This window comes from Apodemus sylvaticus, chromosome 6, assembly GCF_947179515.1.
Source record: "Apodemus sylvaticus chromosome 6, mApoSyl1.1, whole genome shotgun sequence".
In the NCBI taxonomy this organism is placed as follows: domain Eukaryota; kingdom Metazoa; phylum Chordata; class Mammalia; order Rodentia; family Muridae; genus Apodemus; species Apodemus sylvaticus.
In genome coordinates this window covers 49,506,219-49,531,762 of record NC_067477.1, presented here as the reverse complement: position 1 = coordinate 49,531,762, position 25,544 = coordinate 49,506,219, and the positions used below count along the sequence as shown (strand labels likewise).

Genomic DNA, 25,544 nt, shown 5'->3' with positions numbered 1-25,544 from the left:
TGAGTCTATTTTTATTTTTAACCTGCTAGTAATGGAGACTGAACTCACTGAGCTACACCATTTCTCAGTTTTATGTTTCTAATGGAAGTGGGTCTATTTTCATCCTAATTCATCTCAACAAGTGTCATAAATTAATTCAATTTAAAAAACAAGCATCCAGCATTTTCCTCAAATATCTCAAATTACATACACATGCACATAATCAATTTTATTATAACATGTTATATCACTCATTGTTATTAATGATACCAAGCCATCAAGGCTAATAAGTTTTGATGATACAAGAATTTAGAAATTTTATTCTTTTTTCTGCATATGTGAGAATCTATGTTTCCAGGTTTACAGAAGTATAACTTACAAATAAATTAGTATATATTCACAGTGGCTAACATAGAAACTTGAATGTATTAATGTATTCTCTGTCTATTGCTAAAAACCACAATACTACAGACTAGTAACTTTGTTTAAATGAAGTTTGTTTTGGCTCATACTTCATGAGTATACATTTGCAGAGTATAACATAATCTTGAAGATATTAGTGTATTCGCTGTATGTTGCTAATAACACAATACTACAGACTAGTAACTTTGTTTTAATGAGGTTTATTTTGGCTCATTCTTCCTGAGGCCCAAGACTAAGGGGCCACATCTGGTTTCTCTCAACAGTAAAGTCCCAATGCAGTGCAAGGCATCACACCACAAGATATCAATCAACCATGTATACTGTGTCTCTTCTGGCCCCTCATCTTCATTTTACAATCGATCAGCATTCAGTCATGAAGGTCTCATTCTAGTGACCATATCTAATTCTAATCTCATCCCAAAGTCCCCACTTTTGAACACTAGAGTCAGGTTAAATGCCTACCACCTTAATATCTCAAAATGGGGATTAAATTCCAACACAGGAAGCCTTGAGGGAAGCCATCTAAAGTATACACAAGCCATAATAATTAGAAAATACTGAAAATAAATCAATGTATGTTGCACATCCACCACCTCACACAATTATCATTTGTGTGGATGGTGAGGTCATTTAAGACCTACTCTCTTATCAGATGTCAAGTACAAAATACAGTACTGACTATAGTCACCATGGTACACACCCGTTTTCCAGAATTTATTCATCCTGCCTAGCTGAAATTACATGCCCTCTGATTTAAACGCCCCCACCTCGATCTCCTATCTCTCCTAATCCTCAGTCACCTCTGAACTGCCCTCTACTTCTACGATTGCAACTTCTTAAAACACTTTTTGAGATTATAATATAATCATTGCTCCTTCCTTTTCTTCCCCTCCAACCCTCCCATATCCAGCTCCTTGCTCTCTTTCAAATTCATGACCCCCATTCATTGTTATTGCATATGTATATGTATATAATATCACTTGTATGTTTTCTGGGCCGATGAGTTCGTATTGGATACCCAAGTGGTGTGCTCCTATTTGGGGAAGACTATTCCTCCCGCTCTCAGCATCCCTTAGTTGTAGCAGCCTCCGTTGCTGCCAACCACCACCCTTGGTCTGCTTAGGCATGTCTCTTGGTGGCATCTTGTTTGACTCATGCTTGGGCAGTCGTTATTAAGAGACAGAGTCTCATAGCAAATGCCCCATGTCTCTGGATCTTACGGTCTTTCTGCCCCCTCTTCCACAATGTTCTCTAAGCCTTGGATATAGACGTGTTTCGTACATGTGTATGCACTGGGACTGACTGGCTGTGGTTTCTGTAGTGGTCTCTGTTACAAAGAGAAGTTTCCTTGATGATGAGTAAAGACTATACTTGTCTGTGGGCATAAGGACGAATATTTAGATTGTTAGATTGCTGTTAGCAATTATGCTGGCTTGGTAAAAGTGTGGTTGTAGGTTCCCCTCCAATGCCTATGACTTCACTGGCAGTTAGTAGTTAGCTGGGTTTCCAGTACCAGACATGGTTTGCTTCTTGTAGAGTTGAGGGTTTTTTTTTTTTAAAGATCATTTATTTATTTTAGGTATATGAGTGAAATGTCTGCATGTACAACTGCATTCCAAAAGAGGGTATTGATCCTATTATAGATGGCTATGAGCCACCGTATGGTTGCTGGGAACTGAACTCAGGACCTCTGGAAGAGCAGCAGCCAGTGCTCTTAATTGCTGAGGCATATCCCCAGCCCCCAGCGTTGACCAGGTCTTAAGTCTGATTAGAGAGCTGGTGGTTACTGCTAAGTTTGCCACTGCTGTACCTTTAGGGTTATGTGCTGAGATGTTCACTGATGTGGTTCGTAGGTGTGAGGTGGAAACTTAAGGGTTCTTTGGAAAGTTGGTTGGATAGTGTTTTACTGGGGCAAACAAATGAAGGAACATTTAGCTAAAGTGGACACAGGTGATAAACTAAGGCAGACTCATGAAGGAACATTTGGTTGAAGCAGACACAGGAGAGTTGTTCTGCTAAAGCAAGCATTTGAAAGGATATGTGATAAAGGATTGTTTGCTAATGACATGCATGTATTGGTCCGTCTTACACTGAGTAGTTGAACTCCATTTGTCTAGACTCCATAGCAGCAAACCCACCAAAAAACTTCTGGTGGTGTGCTGCAGTTTGTTGCTGCATCTGCTTCTGCAGACTCGGGCTGATTGGATGCACATGCTGAGGCAAGACCTGTGTTGAGGCGAGGCCCATGGAGGACAATTGGTGTTTGCAGGGTGTAAATAGGACTCCTCAGAATGGCAGTGACAGAGCTTGGCTTGCTGGTACAGCTAGCTGTGCTATGCTTGTGGGTCTCATGTCTTCCCTGATCTTTGCTTCCCTGAGAGAGGCATGGCTGACAACTTCTCCTGGTGTTCCTCTTGGGCCCTCCTGGCCTCTGAGGCTGAGGCCTAGCTGTCTCTGCTAGGTCCTGTCACTACTGTTACTAATCCAACTCTATGGAACTGGACTGCTGGTGTATCCTCGAAGGTGCATTTGCGAGTGGATCAAACTGCCACTGCCTGCTAACCTGTGACCTGATTTTCAGACAACACAGACAGGAATTGCTCCAAAGAACCTTTCTTAAAAGGTGCACTTCCCTCATATCCTTTCTTTTCTACTACCTCTGGTGGGTGATGGGCTACAATGGAGGTTAAAGGATTTAAGAACCCTCATTAGAAATAGGATTTTAAAAAAGTGAAGTTACATCGTTGTCATAGCTAGGTAGTACTGTTGGTTGCCCCCCTCCTTTTAAGGCTTGCACAGAACATTCTGGTATGATGAAAGCTAGCCCACCCTCAGGAGGAGTCATCAGGTTAGCTGCAACCCAGAGTTCCCTGAACCCTGATTCTGAAGTGCCTGGTGTCTTCAACAATAGGGGCTTATGTTCTACCTCTGTGGGACAACCAAGGACAATGACAATAGGCTATGTTTTGAAAATTTCTTGGGACAGTCCTGGCCCACAACTCAAAAGTGGGCTTCTTGTGTCTGGTATTTGGGCTTTTTTTGTGGCAGGGGGAGGGGGCTGGTCTTTGACTCTTGGAGGAACCACTGTCACCCTACACGAGAAAGGTTCATTAAAACTATATAGGTAGGGCCAGGCATCGTGGCACACACCTTTAATCTCAGCATTCGGGAGGCAGAGGCAGGTGGATTTCTGAGTTTGAGGCCAGCCTGGTCTACAGAGTGAGTTCTAGGACAGCCAGGGCTACACAGAGAAACCCTGTCTGGAGAAACAAACAAACAAAACAAAACAAAAACCATTTTTATGCACATCTACACAAAATTGCGTGTACTGCAGGACTTTTCTCGGGTGGATAGTTAACATGATTCCTTGTGCCTTTTGAAGCATCCTTACTGTGATTTTACCCCATGCCCTACTTCTGTACTTTCTCTCCCTAAAGGGGCTCTCTTTTTCTGTTTTCCTAATCAGATCCTTTGCATCCTACCATTCCCTTCCCTATTGACCCCAGACCACCGGCCCCGCCCCCATTCTGGCAGTGGTCCTGTCATACTTTCCTGGTGGCTGCAGTTACTTCAGGCTCTGTATTTACACCTGAACATTTGGAGCTAGGAACTTCCAAGGAGAGAGAATGGTGACATTTATCTTTCTGGGTTACCTCACTCAATCTGACCTTTTCTAGTTCTATCCATTTCCCTACAAAGCTTATAATTTCATTTTTCTTTACAGCTGAGTAGTATTCCATAGTGTATGTGTGTGAACTACATGTTCCTTTGTCATTCATCAGTAGAAGGACATTTCAATCATCCATTTCCTAGCTATGGGAAGAGGGCAGCAGTGAACATGGCTGAGGGAGTATCGGTGGAGCAGAATGTTGAGTCCTTAGAGCATATGCCAAGGAGTGGGACAGCTGATCCATATGGTAGATTTCTCTCTACTGTTTTGAGAATTCTTTTCACAGATTCCCATCAGGTTGCACCGTTTTGCAGTCCTGCCAACAGTAACTGGGGCTCCTGGCATCCCTGCCCCCCACATTTATTATTGATTGTTTTGTTGATCTTTGCCATTCTGACTGGGGCAAGGTGGCATCTCAAAGTTGTTTTGATTTACATTTCCCTTACTGCGAAACGTTTATATATTTACAGACAAGTGAGATCATGCAATGTCTGTCTTTCTGTGCCTAGTATATTTGCTTTTCAAAAAATCCTTCAGCTTCGTGCACATTGTCACAAGTAACAGGACTTTCTCCTTTTCAAAACTAAATAACACTATATTGTTTGTTATGCATATATTACATTTACTTTATCCTGTCTTTAGTCAGTGGACTTAGGTTGATGCCACACATTTGGCTGTTGTGACAATGCAGTGGTGACTGTGGGAATGCAGATACCTCCTTGCTATATGATATATACTCAGAAATAGGGTCACTGGATTCTGTTCACCCTTATTTATTCATGCATTTATCCATGCATATATGTATGCATGTATGTGTGTATGTATGTATGGTGCACACATGTATGTATTCAAGTATGTATGTGTTTATGTATGTATGTATGGTGCATGTATGTATGTGTGCACATGTGTATTATGCATACATGTATTCGTGCAGCATGCATGCCTGCATGTATGTATGTATGTATGTATGTATGTATGTATGTAACAAGGTTTTGCTAGCAGAATAGACTGATCTAGAATGAGATCCTTTAGCCTTAGCCTCTGCAGCACTGAGACTGCAGGCATGTATAATCACAGCAGGCTCCTCTCTTTCAACATCTTTGAGGAATCTTATTATTATTTTCTATGATGGCTATACTAATTAATATTTTCATCAATAGTGTATAATGCTGCATCTTCTAAACATCATCACCAGCACCCATTACCTTTCCTTTTAAAATCATAGCTATTTGAATAGATGTGAGGCAATAAATATCTCATGGGTTTGACTTCATTTACTTGATAATTAGTAATGCTAGACATTGTTTCCATGTACCTATTATGATTAAATATCTTTTTAAAACAAAATGCCTACATAGGTCCTTGACATATTTTTAGATCATATTATTTGGTTTTTTGTTACAGTTTGTATTGCAGATATCTAGAAGCATCACCTTACTGTGATATAAAAACCAATTTACTTGCATTTAAATTCACATTTGTGCATAGCTTAGTTACTATCAAACACACATGCACACATACACACACACACACTTGAGTTTCACTAACACCACCATCACCTGTCCCATGCATGTGTAATCAAATGTATTTAAATGTATTCAGTAGACAGATCATCTTCCTGACCATTGTAGAAGTGATTTTTGGAACCGGACAGGTCCCAGGCTCCATCATGAGTATCTAGCCTGGGACCAAGGCTCACTGAATCTTCCAGATGCTGCATTTACCAGCCTGGTGGTGGATTCCAAGATAATGTCCTGCACTGACTTTCCTAAAGTATCAACCAGTTGATGGAGTCTCTGTGTGTAGCCTGGTTTTGGTCATAAGTCTCTCAGGGCCCTGGAGGCTCCATTTGTAAGGCTCTGGTCTGAGACAAGTGCTGCAGGACAGCTCAGTGCTGGGCTTTCTGCTTGACCTGGTTCATGACTCTACCTCCCACCTCCCACTCTCCAGCAACACAGTCTCTCTCCATGCACCCTATCTTGACATTACAGAAGGGATAAATCAGCTATTCTTTCCTTTTTTACTTTTTCATCATGCTGCACTAAAACTGAGACTTTTCTCTTTGTCCTTAGCACCCCTGAAAGATAGTTTTCTACACAAAGTGCTGTTCAAATTGATTTCTGGAGAGTCTTTCTCCACAGTCAATTTACTCGGCCTCTAGCCAACACATTTCTAAACAGTAGTTCAAGTTCCCATTGTCTGTCTCCTGGCTTATTTCTCAACAAACTCAAATCTACCTTCCAATTCCATTGCAACATAAACTTTGTTCTTGACAAACATAAAATGACTTTCTATCACTGTCTTAGGGTTTCTATTACTGTGATAAAACACCATGACCAAAAGTAACTTGGAGAAGGAATGGCTTATTTGACTTACATGTCTCAATCACAGCTGTGGTGGTTTGAATCTGCTTGGCCCAGGGAGTGGCTCCATTAGGAGATGTAGCCTTGTTGGAGAAAGTGTGTCATTGTGGGCATGGACTTTAAGACCCTCATCCTAGCTGCCTAGAAGCCAGTCTTTTCCTGTCTGCCTTTAGATGAAGATGTAAAACTCTCAACTCCTCCAGCCCCATGTCTGCCTGAATACTACCATCCTCCCACCTTGATAATAATGAACTGAACCTCTGAACTTGTAAGCCAGCCCCAGGTAAATGTTGTCCTTTATAAAAGTTGCCTTGGAGCCGGGCGGTGGTGGCACACGCCTGTAATCCCAGCACTCTGGGAGGCAGAGGCAGGCAGATTTCTGAGTTCCGGAGGCCAGCCTGGTCTACAGAGTGAGCTCCAGGACAGCCAGGGTTACCCAGGGTTACACAGAGAAACCCTGTCTCAAAAAAACCAAATCCAAAAAAAACAAAAAAAAACAAACAAAACAAAACAAAAAAAAAAAAGTTGCCTTGGATGGTAAGTCTGGCCACAACAAGTCAAGACAACAGTCAATTGAAGGAAGCTGAGGCAGGAACTCAAACAGGAACTTGGAGGCAGGAGCTGATGCAGAAGCCATGGAGGGATGCTGCTTATTGGCTTGCTCAACCTGCATTCGTATAGAACACAGAACCACCAGCCCAGGAGTGACAACCCACAATGGGCTGGGCCCTTACCCATCAGTCACTAATTAAGAAAATGTCCTAAAGTCTTGCCTGCTTACAGCCTGATCTCCTGGAGGTACGTTCTCAACTGAGTTCCCTCTTCTCAGATATTATAGTTTGTGTCAAGCTGACATAAAACTAGCGAGCAGTCACTAAATCCATTGAACATGTATGCATTAGTCCTTGTGTGATCTGATCTCTCCACAGCATCTTGGCACATGTTCAGCCCATCCATTTGTCTTTTTGCAATGCATCTGTATTACAAATCTTTCAGCTCTTAACACACTCTTCCACCACTGATCCAGTCTCTAGTTAACTCCTCAGCTTAGGAGTCTCCATCTTTCTCCACTGAATAATCCGCACAACCTCCAACTCTTAGCTAAAGTATTACAATCATAGCATTATAAACTTGTGGTTTAGGGGCTGAAGAGATGGCTCAGTGGTTAAGAACATTAGCTGCTTTTCCAGAGGTCCTGAGTTCAATTCTCAGCAACCATATTATGCTCACAACCATCTGTAATGGGATGCCTCCTTCTGGCATGAAGGTGTACATACAGATACAAACTCATACATACAAGTAAACTCACATGCGTAAGTAAGCTCTGAGACCATGCCCTTATCCTTCATGGTCATTACCACAGTTTCAATTATTTGTATAACTATTACCTAAGTTTCAAGTATTTGAATAACTGTTACATACATTTCCTGTCTTCCACTGTTGTATAAACTCCTCAAGAACAAGCCAGTTTCTCCAAACTCCCAACACCAGGCACCACTTTGGTAGCCATTATAAATAAGTGACAGCTTTAAAATAGTTTATCATAATGGCTTCAATCTCAATTCAATTTACAAGCATTTCCAAGGGAAGAAACGCCCCACAACTCTCCTAAGACTTGTTCTTACAGGAAACATAGGCATAGCAGATTTAATGATGTGACCTGCTAAGACTAGTTTATTTACATGACTTGAAGTTAGGCTAACGGGGGGAAAACAGGTTTAAAATGTGCCAAGATTTTTGTATGTATGATAGAATTTGCATTTAGATATTAAAACAAAACTATTTCTTTGTTTGTTTACTTGAGTCCCTGTCTCTGGAACAGAACGATTTTTTTTTCAGGGAAACACCACTTAATGTCAACCTAACCCATCTCAGGGAAACACCACTTAATGTCAACCTAATCCATCTCATCCTTTCACTGTTCAAGTGCTTTTGTTTATGGTTAGGTATCAGCCTGTTTCTTCTCAGATCTCTCTACTTACTTGTATCATATTAAATGATATTCTAAATCTCAGCATAATAATCAACTTTAATTGTCAACTAGATGCCACCTAGAATAACCTAAAAATGGGCTTTGTCTTTATTCTATATTGGACTGGCCTGTGGGCATGAATGTGAGGGATTATATCATCATCATCATCATCATCATCATCATCATCATTATTAACTTACTCATTTTACATCCCACTCACTGCCTCTCTCTCAGTCACCCCCTCCCACAATCCTTCCCCCATCCTCTCTCCCCTTCTCTGAGTGAGTGGAGGTCTGCCTGGCTATTCTCCACAAGCACTTCAAACCTCTGTGAGACTAGGCACTTCCTTCCTTCCTCTCCCACTGAGTCCAGACAAGGCAGCCCAGCTAAAAGAACATATCCCACATACAGGCAACAGCTTTTGGGCTAGCCCCTGCTCCAGCCGTTCAGGACCCACATGAAGATCAAGCTGCACATTTACAGCATATGCGCATGGAGGCCTAGGTCCATCTTTGTATGTTCTTTGTTTGGTGGTTCAGACTCTGGGAGCTCCAAGGGTCTGGGTTAGTTGACTCTGTTGGTCTTCCTGTGGAGTTCCTATCCCTCTTTAGGGCCTCAATCTTTCCTCCTGTTCCATAAGAGTCCCCAAGCTTAATCCACTGTTTGGCTGTGGGTGACTGCATCTCTCTGAGTTAGCTGCTGGGTAGAGCCTTTCAGAGGACAACCATACTAGGCTCCTGTCTGTAAGCATACCAGAGTATCATTAATAGTGTTAGGGATCGGCGCTTGTCTATGGGGTGGGTCGCGCTATTGGTTGGCCATTCCCTCAATCTCTGCTCTGTCCCCCATGCCTGCATTTCTTGTAGACAGGATAAATTTTGGGTCGAAAGTTTTGTGGGTGGGTTGATGTCACTATTGCTCCATTGAAGTGCATGTTGAATTGTAAGCTGTGAGATGAAACAAGCCCTTTTCTCCTCAAGATGCTCATGATCGTGGGTCAGACCTAAACAGGCTGTTCTCAGAGAGCTTAGAAGACCAGAGTGTTGAGAGCAGTGTTGGTGATGGAGGCCTGGCCTGGGTGGTGTTTCAGAAGGAAGCAGAGCCTCTCCCAGAGTCGGCTATGTGGTATGTTGGGTTAAGAATTTGTAGAAGGGATGGGCCTGAAGAGACGGCTTAGTGAAGAGTTACTAGTACAAGGTGACTGTGAGAAGGATGGAGACCACGGAACAAATGCAGTGGCTGTGCACGGACAGCCTTAGCAGCTGCTCCAAGTGCCCCAGCAGACGTCTCTGCCACCAGAGCTCAGAGATCTGCTCGCCTCTGCAGTCCAAGTGCCAGGATTAAATGTGTGCACCACCACCTGTCTTAAGGCGAGGTCGTAATAGAAGAGTTTTTGCTTGAATAATAGTTTAGACTCGTCTAATAAGAAAGGAAAGGAACGACTGGATAATGGACTCACAGCTAAGGGGAGATTTTGCTAAACCCAATGCAGTAGCTCACTGCTCTATATTAAATTATGTAAATTGTATTGAAGAACTAACTCAAAATTCTGTCCCAAGATTCTTCTGAGCCTTGGTGATTTATTAACAGACCAATTACATATATTATCATTTAAAAAAAATAAAAGTTCTATTACAACTTTCTGAAATAAAGTACAAATAACCAGCAGATTTCTTCTTATAAGGGCATTGTACTTAAAGAGTCTACATTTGAATAGAAAATGCAAAGAGAGGCAGAATCTCCTCTCATTTATTTAATCCCATGACATAAATCTAATACTTTGGTTTTTTCATATCAGTTATTCTCCTATGGAAAATCCACAATTTCAAATGAAATGAAGAAATTAGTGAAAATTCATCTTTGATTGGGCTCTTCCCAATCTTCATATGGAATAATTTGAAATAAAATTAAATAATTCATTTTTAAAATAACATAGCCAAAATACTTTTTTCTATTTCTCAATCAATCAATTGTAATATTCTATTCTTTCCATTTACTTCCAAAACATCTGAGACCGGCATGCAGGTCAGGTACTTGGGTGTATCTGCTGGAGAGAAGAAGGTTGCCAAAGATAAATTCACCTTCTCACCCCTGGAGTCTGTGAACCTGACTTTATGTGGTAAGACAAGTGATCAAGTTAAAGATCTTATAAGGAGAAACACCCTAGATTACACAGATGGTCCCTAGTAGAATCTTCTTTATCGTTATAAAAGATACACAGACACACACCATTAACACATTACTAACACAATATACACACATCACACACACACATACACACACCATTAACACATTACTAACACAATATACACATATCACATACACACACACACCATGAACACACTACAAACACAATATACACACATCTCACACACACACACCATTAACACACTACTAACACAATATACACACATCACACACACACCATGAACACACCACAAACACAATATACACACATCACACACACACCATTAACACACTACTAACACAATATACACACATCACACACACCATTAACACACCACTAACACAATATACACACATCACACACACATACACACCATTAACACACTACTAACACAATATACACACATCACACACACTCACACACTATTAACACATTACTAACACAATATACACACATCTCACACACACCATGAACACACCACAAACACAATATACACACATCATACACACACCATTAACACACTACTAACACAATATACACACATCACACACACCATTAACACATTACTAACACAATATACACACATCACACACACATACACACCATTAACACACTACTAACACAATATACATACATCACACACACACACACCATTAACACATTACTAACACAATATACACACATCACACATGCACACACACACACACACACACACACACACACACACGGATGACTGATATAGAGATCAGAACACAGAGTAGAGAGAAACAGCTTCCAAACATGAAATGCCTGTAGCCTAGAATAGGATGAGGCATTCCTCCCTGGGGCGCTAGAAAGAGCTCTGCCAACACTGTGATCACGTGCGGCCTCCAGACCAGAGAGAGAATACATTTCCAAGTTTTAGTGGCACGCAGCTTTGAGGCACACTGTTCCATCAGCCACAGGAAACAGCATGAGAAGCATCTAGCTTACCACAGCAGAGAATAGGAATGCTTACCTCAGAGGAGGCTATTGCTCTGAAGGTTATTAGAATCTGAAAGATGGCTCAGTGGTTAAGAGTATTTGTTGCTGAGGACCTGGATCAATTCACAATGCAGTGGTTCAAAACCGTCTGCAACTTCAATTCCAGGGGCCCCAACACCCACTTCTAAAGTTCTGTAGGTGCCAGGCTTGTGTGTGGTGCACACACTACATGTAGGCAAAGTCCTCATACACAAATTATATATATATATATATATATATATATACAAATTATATATATATAAATTATATATATACACACACAAATTATATATATATATCACAAATTATATATATATATATATATATATGTATATATATATATATATATAAAAAGAAAGTTTCCAGGGATCCAAAGACAACAGCAAAGAACAGCGAAGTCAAGTACCAAATGGAAAGTGAGGCACCACAGACACAATACTGAAGGCCTAATTGCTACACTAAGTCAATGGTTTGGTCACAAAATGGGAACTAATTCTGGTTGAAATGTATGATGTCAGGCACTGTGCAAAGGATAGTCATTCCTATCTCATTTAACCTTTGCAGTTCCTGTCTAAGGATTACTTTATATGTTAGATAAGAAAACTGGGGCCACAAGAACTGTGGCTAGTGCACTGGCAGAGACGTAAAGTATCCGAAGTTCCTGCATCTACCTCTTCATGGCTCCTGTACAAGTTAGTGTGAGTGCGAGAGCGCGTCACTACCCGAAAGTGTCGGCACACTGACTCTATTCCTCGGCTCCGAGGCCCTCCCCTTCCTCTCGTCTTTAAGGGAATGAGCATTTGTTTCTGTCTACCTCACAATGTTAGTCTACTGAGGAGGTTCTTAGCAATGGAGACTGGGGGACGGATGGAAGGAGCCACAGGATCAGATGGAGTGGAAAAGAAAGCAAGGTATTATTATACTACTGAAAGATAATCACTAGCACTCATTGATAAATAAGATAACACACACACAAAGGATTGATACAAGTCAAAAAAATGTGAAGAAATAGAACAGATATAAGAGAAAATTTACAAAAGGAAGAATAAAAATAAATATTTAAATTTATTAAACTTAGTTCAACTCCAGTGTTAATAACAGTTTTAATAAATTTTTTATGATTTTTTTTCAAAACAGAAAAAAAAGAGGGTTTAAAATCTTGCAGTCTAAAGGACCATGGGGGGTTGGGGAATCTGCTGTTAAAGAAACACACACACATTTCTCCATACTTTAATTTTTTTTTGCAATTCTGTTTCCCCTGTCTGCCTATATAATTCCCTGCCAGAGCTTTGCAGCTGGTCCTACTGGGGCCTAAGCAGCCTCCTCTCTGTGTTTCCATTTAAAAATCTTTATTTCAATAGGTGGGCCTGGAGCATCTGCACTTCCAAAATTACTGCACAACTGATCCAAAATGATTGAAACAAAATTGGTTTCAAAAATTGCCCCTAGGCTGAAAAGAAGATGAAGGCTAACATTTCAGACCTAAAGAAACATTTATCACAATTCTGAGGTCTGTAATCGACTTCTGTAAATGCAATAGAAAATGTTGACAGCTTGTTAATTACAGAAATGCTTGTGTGCATCACTGTTATTCTTTTGAAAGACCTGACAAAAGAGTTCAGAGGTTTTTTTGTTTTTTTTTTTTCACTTAAACCCAGCCTTACAACACCTCAAGTCCAATCTCTTGTCCCCTGAGGCTGCGTTCAGTTCACCCTTCCTGTAAGTGGACAGTATGCGGACTCAGGGAAGGCTCTTCAATAATGCTAGCCCAGACTCCAGCAGTTTCCAGTCTCCGAAGAAGACAATGGAGTCCCAAAGCCACATTTTGATTCAGGGAGTCTTTGTGGGCGTTGCAAGGGTCACACCCAAGACAGTTTAAATTTACTTATGCTCTTTCAACTAGAGGGCTTCAGATACTGAAGTCACAGCTGCGCAAAACAGTGCAGACCTTTACAAATGGAGGGTCAGTTAATACCTGTGTGTGGTTCAGATCCCCCCCTTAAAATTAAACCAATTCCTTTGAGTAGAAAAAGCAAGGCATGCAATGGTTAGAAATCTGAGTGTGTTGTATTCCTCTGTCTGCCACTAATTAGATATGAAATGTGGGTAACCTTTGGTTTTTTTTGTAAAATGGAAAGAGACCTACCTCTCTCTGTCCTACCAGTTACTCAAAGGCCATAGATACCACCATGTCAGAAAGAAAAACCCATTCTGACCACAGGGGGTTTAGTGAATAAATATGACTACAGACAACAATTAAAGTAAATTTTAAGGAAAAAATAGGTCCTACAAACTGATTTTATTAATGTGGCCTACAAACAAAATGAAAAGTATACTGATTCCAGGGCTGGAAGAAGGGAGTAAGAACACTTGTTGCTCCTGAAGAGGACCCAGGTTCAACTTCCAGCACCCACGTGGTGGCTCATAACCATCTGTAACCCCAGTTCCAGGGGATCCAACATCCTCTTCTGACCTCTTCAGACCCCAGGCACAAATTTGGTGCACAAACATTCACATAGGCAAAACATTCATATGCATAAATAAAATAGATAAATCCAGGGGGGACTTGTACTGATTCCTTTGCAAACAATTTGCCCCCATAGTAAACAGAATTTTAGCAAAGCTTCACACCATCTTTGTTTATTTTCAAAACCCTTGATGCTGGAGTTCTTAACAGCAATGTTATTGTTATTTATTGTCATGGATTCTTCTGTTCCAATGTTAAGATGTTAGCACTTCTGGCTCAGTCACTAGATGGCAATTTTGGCAATCCAAATGTCTTTGGATACTGCCAAATGTGTCCTGGAAGTGGTGGAAGGAAAGGGTAAAATTTCTTTCAGCTGAGAGTGGCTACTTAGGAGGTAAGATGTCATACAAGTATATTTTTTATAATGCAATTTTTAAAAAGTGTTTACTACTAACCAAGGAGATAATTCAGAAAAGGTAAGATATTTATTAATGACATGCATGTATATGTTTATTAATGACATGCATGTAGCATGTGTTCAAAGGTCAGAGGACAACATGTAGGAGCTGTTCCATTCCTTTCACTATTGGGGTCTCCGGACTGTTGTCAGGTTGTCAGGCTCTGTGGCAAGAACCTTTATCCAACGAATCTCCCCGCATTCACATTATGAGTATTTTTTAAAAATATTTTGATCTAGGATTTGAAAATGGTGAGGAAAAAAATATAATGCTAATAATAATGGGGAAAATGTTAAATTCTAGTGTTAAATTATAAAGGGGGAAGAGCAAATATGTTCCAGATTGAGAACTATAAATTATTATTATTCTTTTAGTCAATCAACCAATGTTTTATTACTGACAATAATGTGTTTATAAATTATAAAGTAGTCAAATAGCTAAGCACTAATCCTTCCATTCAATTTGATGTATAGCCTTCAATAAGCAATGAAATTGTGTGGTTAGCCATGTCCACTTTGAGACTTGCCTTAAAAAAGCAGGAGAAAGACATGTGTCTAAAATACTCTATGATGAGAACTAGAACTAACAATATACTCTTCTGCTTAAATTCAAATTCTCATGCAAAGATCCTGAACCAGCCACAGATGAGAACTCAAAGAGTCGGCAAGGCAGCATCTGTTTTTCCTCTGGAGGTGATAAAGGGTCCTCTTTGCTATTTGTTACGAGGAATCCTTACAGAAGAAATGCCTGCAACCTACCTTGGAAGGTGTTTTGTTTTAGGACAGTTAATATATATTTTTAAGATCTAGAATTCAACTCCATAATCTGAAGATCGGGACCAGCAAAGACATCAACAGACACACACTTCTCTGTGGACAGTCTCTTCTCTAATTCTGAATGTTAAGGACTAAATGAAAGTTATGAAATTTTCATCCTGCCCTTTCAAAGACTACAAAATACCTTTTGACACATTCTAGGTTATTTTTGCTGTAGATGAGATATTTTGAATAATTACTTTTAATAAAAATTTAGAGATATGAAAGATTAAAAAACAAAAATAAACAAAAGAGCAGGTTTTTTTGTTTTTGTTTGTTTTTGTTTTTGTCAACATCAGGCTTTGAAAGGGAAAAAGAAGATAAAAATCTCCAAAAGTCCAAATGGACACACAAAAGACTGGGGTCTCATTGTCCTCCAGCCTGTGACTCACATGCAGCAAAAAACCGCCTTTAGTGAGGAATTCAGTTAGATTCAATTACCACATTCTTAAAGCCTCTGACTATTCAAAGTGTGGTGAGGTTGGGGGAACACACCATTATTTTTCAGCCATTGCAGTTAGGAACAGTTAGAGGCAGGCAATACAAAGCTAAGACTGGAACTCAGTAAAAGTGTGTTGACTTCCAAGCACTGTGTTCCCTATTAGTGTGAGCTCCCGTGAGCATCTGTGTGCCTCTCTGCCCCAGCAAGGAAACAATAAACAAAACAAAACAATAAACAACCCGGTAAGTGCAGAACCCTGACAAGCCCTGTGTGCACAAAAGACTGAATTCCAAAGATCTACGCTGGGGAAAGGAGTCATATCTAAATCTGAACAGTTATAATCTGCCCTTGGGCATCACCTCTACACATTTTCCTGAACATCCCGCCCTCAAACTAAAACTGACAGCAAAATCAGCATCTCTAGATTCTTGGCCCGAACTGAACTGAAGAACTGAATGTTTTGTGGGTCTCCCTATAAAGCGTGGGGTAGAAGGCACCCCAACAGGCTTGCTGAAAAAATTAAACTAAATAACGAATGGGAAGTGAAAGGGGCTTCACTAGAGAACTGTCACAACGCTCCCAGGGATTTTGTTTTTGTTTTGGTTTTTTTTGGGGGGGGGGTTGTTTTGTTTTTTTAAAACACCTTTCTTTTCTTAAAATTAAGAAAAGTCAACTGGAAGCTGGAGCTTTCTGCTGGCAAGTGCAGACTGGGTGCTTTCAGGTCAGGTAGGGTGAGGGCTGCGGAGTCTTTTTTTTTTTTTTTTTTTTTTTTTTTTTTTTTTTTTTAACCCACAGCCAAGTCACTTCTAAGAAGCCCACCCCACCCGGGAAGCATCCCTCTTTCCCGGGATAGGATTGGCCCCCTTGTCTTCCAGTTTTTCTTTGAGTGAATCCAGTGAACAAACAGGCGATTCCAAGGTGACTTTGGCCCGTTTATTTCGTTTGAGTTACTAAATTTAAATTAAGTCCCCAAGAAGGGCTGAGGATCTGATTCCCCGACCCCAGAGCCTTTTCTCCAGGGCCCTCACACGGGGTGACCTGCCAAGCTCTGCCTGTCCCTTCTGGGTGCCTTCCCACAGTCAGCAGGGCCCAGAGGCCCGGCTTCCCGCTGGGACTTCAAACATGCAAAGGCCAAAGTGTCCTCTTATCTCATACGTATAGAGCAGCTGTTCAAAAAGTGGGCAATAGGATAAATATTACCATTTCCCGGATGGGGCGTCTCAACTCGGAAAATTAAAATGACTTGCTCACAAAGGTTAAGGGGGGAAAAAAAAACCTCAGTCTGTGCCTCCCCTGCCCGGGCAACCTGCGGCTTTTAAATTTTGTGCGCTTGCAAAGGTACTAGGGAAGACATGCCCAAAGGTACTAGGAAGGTACTAGGAAGACCTGCCCGTGGGCCTGGGGGCCACTTGTAGGTCGGATAGAATCTCAGCCTGGTTTACAAGAATGCAGGATGGAGGTGAAGCTATTCTGCCACCGTGGGAAAAGAGGAAAAGGCCCGCAAACTCGAGCTAGGGTACTTTTTTTCTTCCAAGACAGGGGAGGGGGGGACACTTCCTGAAGTCCTTCTTGATCCTTCTTTGTCCTCAAGGCCCCAGGCCTTTTTCTGCCACAGATTCTCTCTTTCCCCCCCCCCCACCCCCAAGAGGGCTAGGACTCCCGGATGCCACGTATGCCACGTTTCTCACTAAAATGTGTCCCTGGGGTTAATTTAGAAGTCGCTCCTAGGCAGAGGAGGTTTGTGTCTTCTCACTACCTCATCGTCCTTATTTTACCCCTACCCTGTAGCACTTCAAGAAAATGAGCTCTTCAGAAGAAAGCAGCTCTGTTGAGGCGCTGGCAATCTCACAGAAATGATAGAAATGGTTGCAGGGCTTTTTCCCGCCCCTTCCCCTCTGCTCCTTTTCCCCCCAGTGAACTGTGAAGATCTGTGAAAATAATATCAGGGTTTTCCGTCAGAACGAGCTTTACCCTGCACTCAGGCGTGCTGTGATCTGACCCGACACATCCAACCATCTGTGCCATCTATCTGCCTTCTGATTTACTCAATCTGTACAAGCCGCATACAATGTGTACTTGATACTAAAGAAAAGACAGCTAGGCCCAGTCCAATTTGGGGGTGAACCTTGTCGTCTGATTGGGGAGGGGGAGGGGACACCTGTACCCAGTGTTTCCTTTCTACCAAATAATAAGCCTCATCAACAGCTACATGAGATCGAGGTTTCCCTGACGGAAGCCCCAGAAAGCGGTATGATGTGATGTCAATTGGGAATCAATAAATGTTGCCAATTCAATCTATTGGCCAGAAGGCAGAATGGGGAAAAAAAAAAGCCCATGCTCTCTGTGGGAGGGGTCAGTGCCCCCTGGCTCTGACCACTCTACCTTGTCACCTTAACTACACGGTATTGTGGGATGTGCCCTCCTCTTTATCTTGCTGGCACTTCTGATATGTCCGCCCCAGGAGTTGTAAGTTCTAGGCAGAGGCAAAATCAGCAGCCTGCCACCAGAGAATCAAATCTGTTTTAAAAAGATCTTTGAAGTAGTCTTTTAAGTCGCTGTCTTGACCTAAGAATGGCTTCTCACTCTAGATGTGGCTGCTGCCTATTTGTTCAAGTCCACTGAACTGGAGGTATAACTTTATTTGGGTCAGAAGTCCCTACAGCTTGCCTTTCTCAGAGTTAGACTCCGTGATTAACACCTAGTTGTCAAGTGTGTGTGTGTGTGTGTGTGTGTGTGTGTCCTTGCCGCCATTTAAAATAGTTTCTGGAACCTTTGAAGGGAGTGAAGTTAGAGTCCAAACTGACCTCTTCTACAGATCTCTGGTCCTTTTCGTTCTGTTCCAGGCTTGCTTCCTATGCAGCTGCTTTGCCCGCTGGAAAGTGGTAAGCGGCAGACAGGCAGGAATGGGTGCCTGGAATGAAAAATAAGAAGATCCACTTCTCTCCCTGTCCTCTTGGTGCGTGCGCTCCCCGGGGCGGGGGGTGGGGAAGTGTCGTTTCCCTACGTTTAAACTTTCGAGTTCCGAGTTCTCGAAGGGTTTGTTTTTCCCAGTTCTCTTTTGTCCTCTGGAGTCCTTTCGACCCGGGCATAGCATCGCTCCTAAAGTGAATTCCTGCAGCATCCTGCTTCTCTGGTGGGAAAACAAGAGGGAGGGGCCGGACTGGGGGGGGGAGGGGGCGAGGGTGAGACGCCGCGGATTTCGTGTGTGTTCCAGCCACTCCTACCTCTTTTTTATCCTTCAGGTTCAGTAAAACACTGAGCAGTCTCCCCTGCAAACCGCGGGCGCTGTCGATTCTGGGGAGGTGCTGAAATGACCGGGGCGCGCTAGTCGCAGCCTTGATTGGCAGAGCTGTCTCGTGACTGACAGGGGGTCTCCATGGCGCCCACGTCTCCAATCCGCCCACCCCAGTAACGGCACGGTCTAGCTGCCTGGCGTGTCCTAGCTGAGCAAGCGCAGCCGAACCCAACCCACAGCTCTTCCAGGCGGGAAGGCTCCCCCCGACTCTGTAACCCCCAGCCGCACCCCGCTCGGCCCGCGGGCATCTGCTGCGTGTCCCGCCCCGGGCGCCCGCGCAGCCTCGATGTTCCAGCTTCCCATTTTGAATTTCAGCCCCCAGCAAGTAGCCGGGGTATGCGAGACCCTGGAGGAAAGCGGCGATGTGGAGCGCCTAGGTCGCTTCCTGTGGTCGCTGCCCGTGGCCCCGGCAGCCTGTGAAGCCCTTAACAAGAATGAGTCGGTGCTGCGAGCGAGAGCCATCGTGGCCTTCCACGGTGGCAACTACCGCGAGCTCTACCATATCCTGGAAAATCATAAGTTTACTAAGGAATCGCACGCCAAGCTGCAGGCACTGTGGCTCGAAGCGCATTACCAGGAGGCAGAGAAGCTGCGTGGACGGCCCCTGGGGCCAGTAGACAAGTACCGGGTAAGGAAGAAGTTCCCGCTGCCGCGGACCATTTGGGATGGCGAACAGAAGACTCACTGCTTCAAGGAGCGCACGCGGCACCTGCTTCGAGAGTGGTACCTTCAGGACCCATATCCCAACCCCAGCAAAAAGCGAGAGCTCGCCCAGGCAACCGGACTGACCCCCACGCAGGTGGGCAACTGGTTCAAAAACCGCAGACAAAGAGACCGGGCAGCTGCAGCCAAAAACAGGTCGGTACCAGGAAGGCTTGGGGCACACCGGGGTGGGGCGGGAGGAGGCATTCTCGGCCCTTACCTGGTATCAGGGGAACTCAAATTCAGAGGGAGTTGGGAATGCAGTCTGTCTTGGGTTTATGAGTCCACTGTGTTCTAGATTCCTATGCAGGCTCCTGGGTCCCCACCAGCCTCCCGCGTTCGTGGAGCTTTGGGGGTCACTGCAGCAGCTGGTGTGGGTCACCAAACTAAGGTGTTGCTGTAGTTAGGGAACCCGGGGCGGAAGTGGGGGAAGAGAAAGATTAAAAGCCCAGGATCAATCAAAAATCCAGAGGCCCAAAGCTAATTTTTACAAGCATGGACCCAGGCTCTCATCACGGGAAGCCTAGCAAGCTAGCTTTATTTTTAAATCCCGGCTGTATCCTTCCCTGATGCTCTGAAAAAAGATTTCAGTTTTCAGAGGGTCTCAGAGTCTAAGAGGCAGAAAACTGTCTTTCCTCATGACACAACAACTGTCCTGTCTCAGCCCGGCAAGCAAGGCGGCCAATGCGTTTCATTCTCCGGCCCGTGGATTTTGCAACTCAGGCCCAAACTCTTGAAGCAACCTCCAACCTCGGGCATGAGCTATGGGGAGATGTACTATTAGGAAAGGAATCCCAAGTCCTGAAGCCTTATCTGTCCCGCCTTGCACTGGAGGATCCCTGCCAATCCTCCAGTAAATCTCCTAACGGGGGTGACAAATGAGAAAGATGTGGGGGCAGCTAAGAAGGAATTCATAGTGAGCCGGGAAAGAGGGAGACAGACAGAGAGAGGGGGACAACTGCAGGATTCCGCAAGGGGCATCGGTCCAAACCCGGTCGCTTCACCTTTCCCACCCTGCCAAGGCCTGAGGGGGAGAGTTGGGGGTAGAGGGGTCAGAGTCATGGGGACAATGTGGCGGCTTGATTTCTTGCTGTGACCAGTGTCCCTTCCTCCCCCCAACCCTCCAGACTCCAGCAGCAGGTTCTGTCGCAGGGCCCCGGGCGGGTGCTGCGCTCCGAGGGTGAGGGAACGCCTGAGGTGTTGGGCGTCGCCTCCAGCCCGGCTGCCAGTCTCTCGAGCAAGGCGGCTACTTCGGCCATCTCCATCACGTCCAGCGACAGCGAGTGCGACATCTGAGCTGCCCACTCATCACATTTAGAATCCAGTGTAAAAATGAGATGCACAAAATAAAAGAGAGGACGGGGCCAGGAAATACAGCGCTGGCAGAAGCCCGGTGGCCAGGGACCCGCGGGCCTAAAGGCTCTAATAGGGAGTTTCCATCGCGACTCTGAGGCGTGCGGTGAGGCCTGACCCAACGCCACTTCTCTTTGCCTTGCTTTTCCTGAAGAAATTGCCTGCAAAGAAAGACTCCTTTGGAACAGAACTGCACGCTGAGCGCCTGCCCTTGAGTCTCCAGTGGGTATTTCACGCCGAAAGGACGCTGTTATATATATATGTATAACTTTTGCTTTGAAGGTTTCTTTTTTAAAAAAAAACAAAACATATATATGCTGTTTATTTACTTATTTAAAAGACTTCCATGATAAGGTTTTTCTGTAGCTTGGGGAACTTGCTGTTCTAAATGAGCAAGCTCAGGCGTTCTGTGTGAAGAAGCCAAATAATAAAACGACTTGGTGGACAACCTTTCTTAATTAAGGAAGCTGCTATCTCAGATTTTTAAAATCACTCTTATTCCCTTTGGCAGGCATGCAGAATGGAATCTTATTCAAATAGTCTCACCGACTTCTCTATATCCTTTGATATCTCAGTATATATATATTTTAAGCAACCACGGATAAACCGTTAACCACCCGACAGATCGGACTGTATAAAATGTATGCATATGTATACACAAACATATGCACATTGCCATAGTAAACCCAGAATTTGGAACCTGAGCATGCGTCTACGGCGGCGCTTTACAATTGCCAAACAGGTTATCACAGTTTGTCCACCTAATCATTTTTATTAAGTGTTAGTGATTTTCAAGAACAATTTGAGAAGACAAATTCTAGACTCAGGTAATGATTCCTATTTTACAAAAATGCAAAGACACGAGAACTTTGGTTTAAAAGGGTTTTCATTTTATTTGAAGCCCTCTCCCACTCAGAAGCAGTGGGCGCGCTCCTGATCGTTCAAGGTAAGCATATAGACCATGCAGAAGTTTTACTAAATACATGTCGTTTTTATTAAGACCATTGAAAAAGACAGGAGCAGTTGCCATTAACTAGACTAGCATCTTCCTGCTTCAAAGGTGGGTTTTAGTCAAGTAAATTATTTTCACCAAGAGAAAGACTAAGATAAGAGGCAATATACAGATTATATATTAACCAGAAAGCAAGTTACAGAGAAATGACAGGCATTTTCTAAATCAATGTTCTGCATTTAACATGCAAACAATTCATCAGGAAGTTTGTGGCCTTAGGGAATAGCCTTAGTTAAAATATAAAATATTCTTAGCATGTAATTGTTCTTTCTACATGCACATGTATATATCACATGCATACACACACTCTACCACTTTTGCACTAAGAAAGTAAATAATATCCACATTATCTAAGATTTTGTTTTTCCTAGTGAAATAGATTGCAAATTACAAAATTTGACATTGATCTTTAAATCTCTGCCAGTTAGAGTCATTTTAATTCACCTCTCTGTTCGTAGGAGGTATTCCTTGGGTCAAACACCTGCTAACATTTCTGAAGGCAAAAAATGTTAAAGTACCAAACAAATGAAAACTGAAGTTATTGAAGACAGTAGGTGGTCAAGTGGCTTTTGGAAACCCAGGATATGAGAAAGGGCTGATGTATGTATGCGTGCATATGTATATGTATGTGTGTACTTACATTTGTACGTATTATGAGTGCATGTTTGTATGTATATATGCATGCATGCATATTTGTATGTCACTTAAGCAGAGTCGACTACTATGGGCTTTAAAAGTGTCATCCCTGTGTCCAAATGTTCCCTATCTAGAATATTCTTGCAAATTGAAACTCTCATAGGAAAAGATGGGCAGGTTTAGGAAGCTATTGTGATCAAACAGGTAATTCCCAAATCAAACAAATGCCCTTCAGTGGCCCAAGAAAGATTTCCATGGTAAAGCTACCTCTTTGGATTCCTTAAGTCCCTGGTAGTTCTTTGGGTGCCAGGGAGCACTCTGGAGCTCCAGTGTGGAAAATAAAAGGCACCAAGAGTGCAAGAAATTGTTCACCTTCCTGGTCATGTGAGTGACATGTCCTAGCGACCTGAAACTGAGTATCTCCTTACTTTTGTACCTTGGTTGGTGGTGATGACTCTAACTGGCAGACCTCTGGAGGCTTGGGGTCAGCCTGGTCTACAAGGTGAGATCCAGACCAGCCATGGCTACATAGTGAGGTTTTGTTTTGTTGTTTTTAAGCAGAGTGTTTTAGAAAGCAACACTATATTGCACCTGAAGTTCTTTTGCCTCACCCTAGTCTAGAATCAGCCTTGCAGGATTGCACTTCAGTGGACAATTCACGGCTTTCCATCTTATAATCCAGCTTTGTCTGGTCCTCACTGCAGCGATAGATACCAGAATACCAGCAATAGAACCAGAAACTGGAGAAATTTATTGGCAAAATTTATTTCTTGTTTTTGTGATCCCAGGTCAACCAGAAAAGAAGGAAAGAACTAATTAGTAAAATGATGTACAAGAATTTGAGAATCTAAAAATCCTAACCTACATGCCAGTTTCAAATGTCCGAAACACAAGGAAACATCCACTCTCTCCAGAAACAGAGTAAGGCTGCAGGAGCTAAGCTGTATAACACAGTGTTTAATGATACTTGCAGAAAGCCAGAAGGCCAGACAGTGAAGATGTTCCCTATCTGCACTGGTGAAGGCTTTTAAAGGAGATATACTTTTAACCTAAATTAACAAACTGCCCAAGAGTTACATTTAAAGTAGTTAAAATGCTTCAATAGCATGGAGATTTATTCATCTGATTTCATGTTGAAATCTTGGGGCACGAACATTGTTTGAAGGATGTTTTTGTATGTTTACCTGAAATCTGGAGACACTTAATTGCTTTGTGATTACTTCTTGGAATGATCCCAGGCTGGAAATTAGCCCAGATCTTCAAACAGCAATTTATTTAATCACCCGAATCAGCCCATAAACAGGTATTATAAAGATTTAAAAATGTTATATCAATTTTATCCTGGCCTAGACTACGTTAAATTTGAGACAGCAGGAAGGCTCCACTAAAAATTCTGAATCGAGGGAACTGTCCGCAGAGCAGGTTTTCCTTCTTCTGATTCTCCGGTCCCAATTTCCTCAAAGGCAATTACCCCGGCACCGACAAGAAGCCCTTTTACACTTCAACAGACCTGACCAAAGCCGGGATTTTACCTCGGCCTCAACTTGGCTCTTCTTTGGCGTCTCACCATTTTCTGCTACCCAAAAAGCTCTCCAAATGCTCGGCTGCTCTCGCCTCCACTGTAACCATCTATTCTGCCGCCACCCCAGCGAACCCTACCCCCCCCCCCCACACACACACCAGTTTGTTTATAAAAATCCAGAGGGAAGAGGGGAGGGGAGCCCAGGCTGGGGGTGGGGAAGGGCTTGCTCTTTGTTTACATTAAACAAATGACAGGCAAAGAGCTCCAGCAAAGTCTTCCTTGACCTCGTTCTCTCTCTCCAATTTTCACAAGAAGGAAAAAAATATTGTATCCGAAGAGCCGGTGAATGGGGAGGGCGGAGGGGAGTCGCAGCTTCTCGCTCTATTCAGCCTGGACCCCAGCGCGGCCGATTTCCGCTCCCATTGTGAGGCAGGCGGCGGGGAACGGGGGTCCGCGGGGCGGCCGGCGGGGCTGTCAGGCGGCTCAGCGTAATCAGGGCTAATGACAGCGGCCCAGGGCCCCGCGGGACAAAGCGCTGGGCCTCGGGGCTTTGTCGGCCTGAATGGCTAATGGGTTTGCCCGCGGGCTGCGAGGGGGCGGCGGCGAGGGGAGCCCGGGTCATTGTCCGCGAGCTGGGCCCGGGCGCGTCCCCCGGAGCTCGGCGCGCGGCCGTGAGGCCCCCTGCAGGCCTGCGGCGTCTCGGGCGCGGGAGCGTGGGTCCCCGCGAAGGGGGCGTTCCGGTCCTTCCTGCAGGCTCGGCCTGCGGGTCAGTGCGGAGACCCCACTCCGCGCGCCCACCTTTAGCGCCCGGCGCCCGGGGGAGCTCACCCGACGGAGGCCTAGAGCGGCCCCTGTCACGCTCCGCGAGCTCGGGGACAGAACCTTCCCCGAACCTGAGACCGGGTTAGACATAACCGAGGTGAGGACTGAGGCTCGAAGGTCCGCCACAGCGTGCGCAGGCGCGCGCCCTCCGCAGTGCCCCGGACCGCGCTGTGTCCCGGGGCGCGGACGCGAGGCTACAACCGAAGCTGCCAGGAGGACGGCGTGAGCTAGGCGGGTCGGACCTGGGCCTCTGGCTTCATGAAGCCGGCTCCATAGTTGTGGACTCAGGTAACCGAACAGGGAGAGGAAGCAGGTGCCATCACCCACAGTGCAGGAGCTTAGGCCGGGCAGACCACCGGGACACACGATCTTCTTTAAGACACCGCTACTTTCTCAGGCTTGATCCTGCCATACATAATATCC

At 43.9% G+C, this 25,544-nt stretch overlaps 1 protein-coding gene across 1 annotated transcript; it reads left to right on the top strand.

The window, feature by feature from the left end:
* The first annotated feature begins 19,278 nt into the window (after nucleotides 1–19,278).
* Nucleotides 19,279–21,072, top strand: Six6 (SIX homeobox 6). Its single transcript, XM_052186791.1, has 2 exons — nucleotides 19,279–19,932; nucleotides 20,904–21,072. The coding sequence occupies exons 1-2, from the start codon at nucleotides 19,361–19,363 to the stop codon at nucleotides 21,070–21,072; spliced, it is 741 nt and encodes a 246-aa protein (XP_052042751.1). The 5' UTR covers nucleotides 19,279–19,360.
* The last annotated feature ends 4,472 nt before the right edge of the window (nucleotides 21,073–25,544 follow it).

Coding starts and splice junctions, on each gene's coding strand:
- Six6 (XM_052186791.1), top strand. CDS start 19,361: ATGTTCCAGCTTCCCATTTTGAATTTCAGCCCCCAGCAAGTAGCCGGG. Junction 19,933..20,903: donor GCAGCTGCAGCCAAAAACAG/GTCGGTACCAGG, acceptor CCAACCCTCCAG/ACTCCAGCAGCAGGTTCTGT.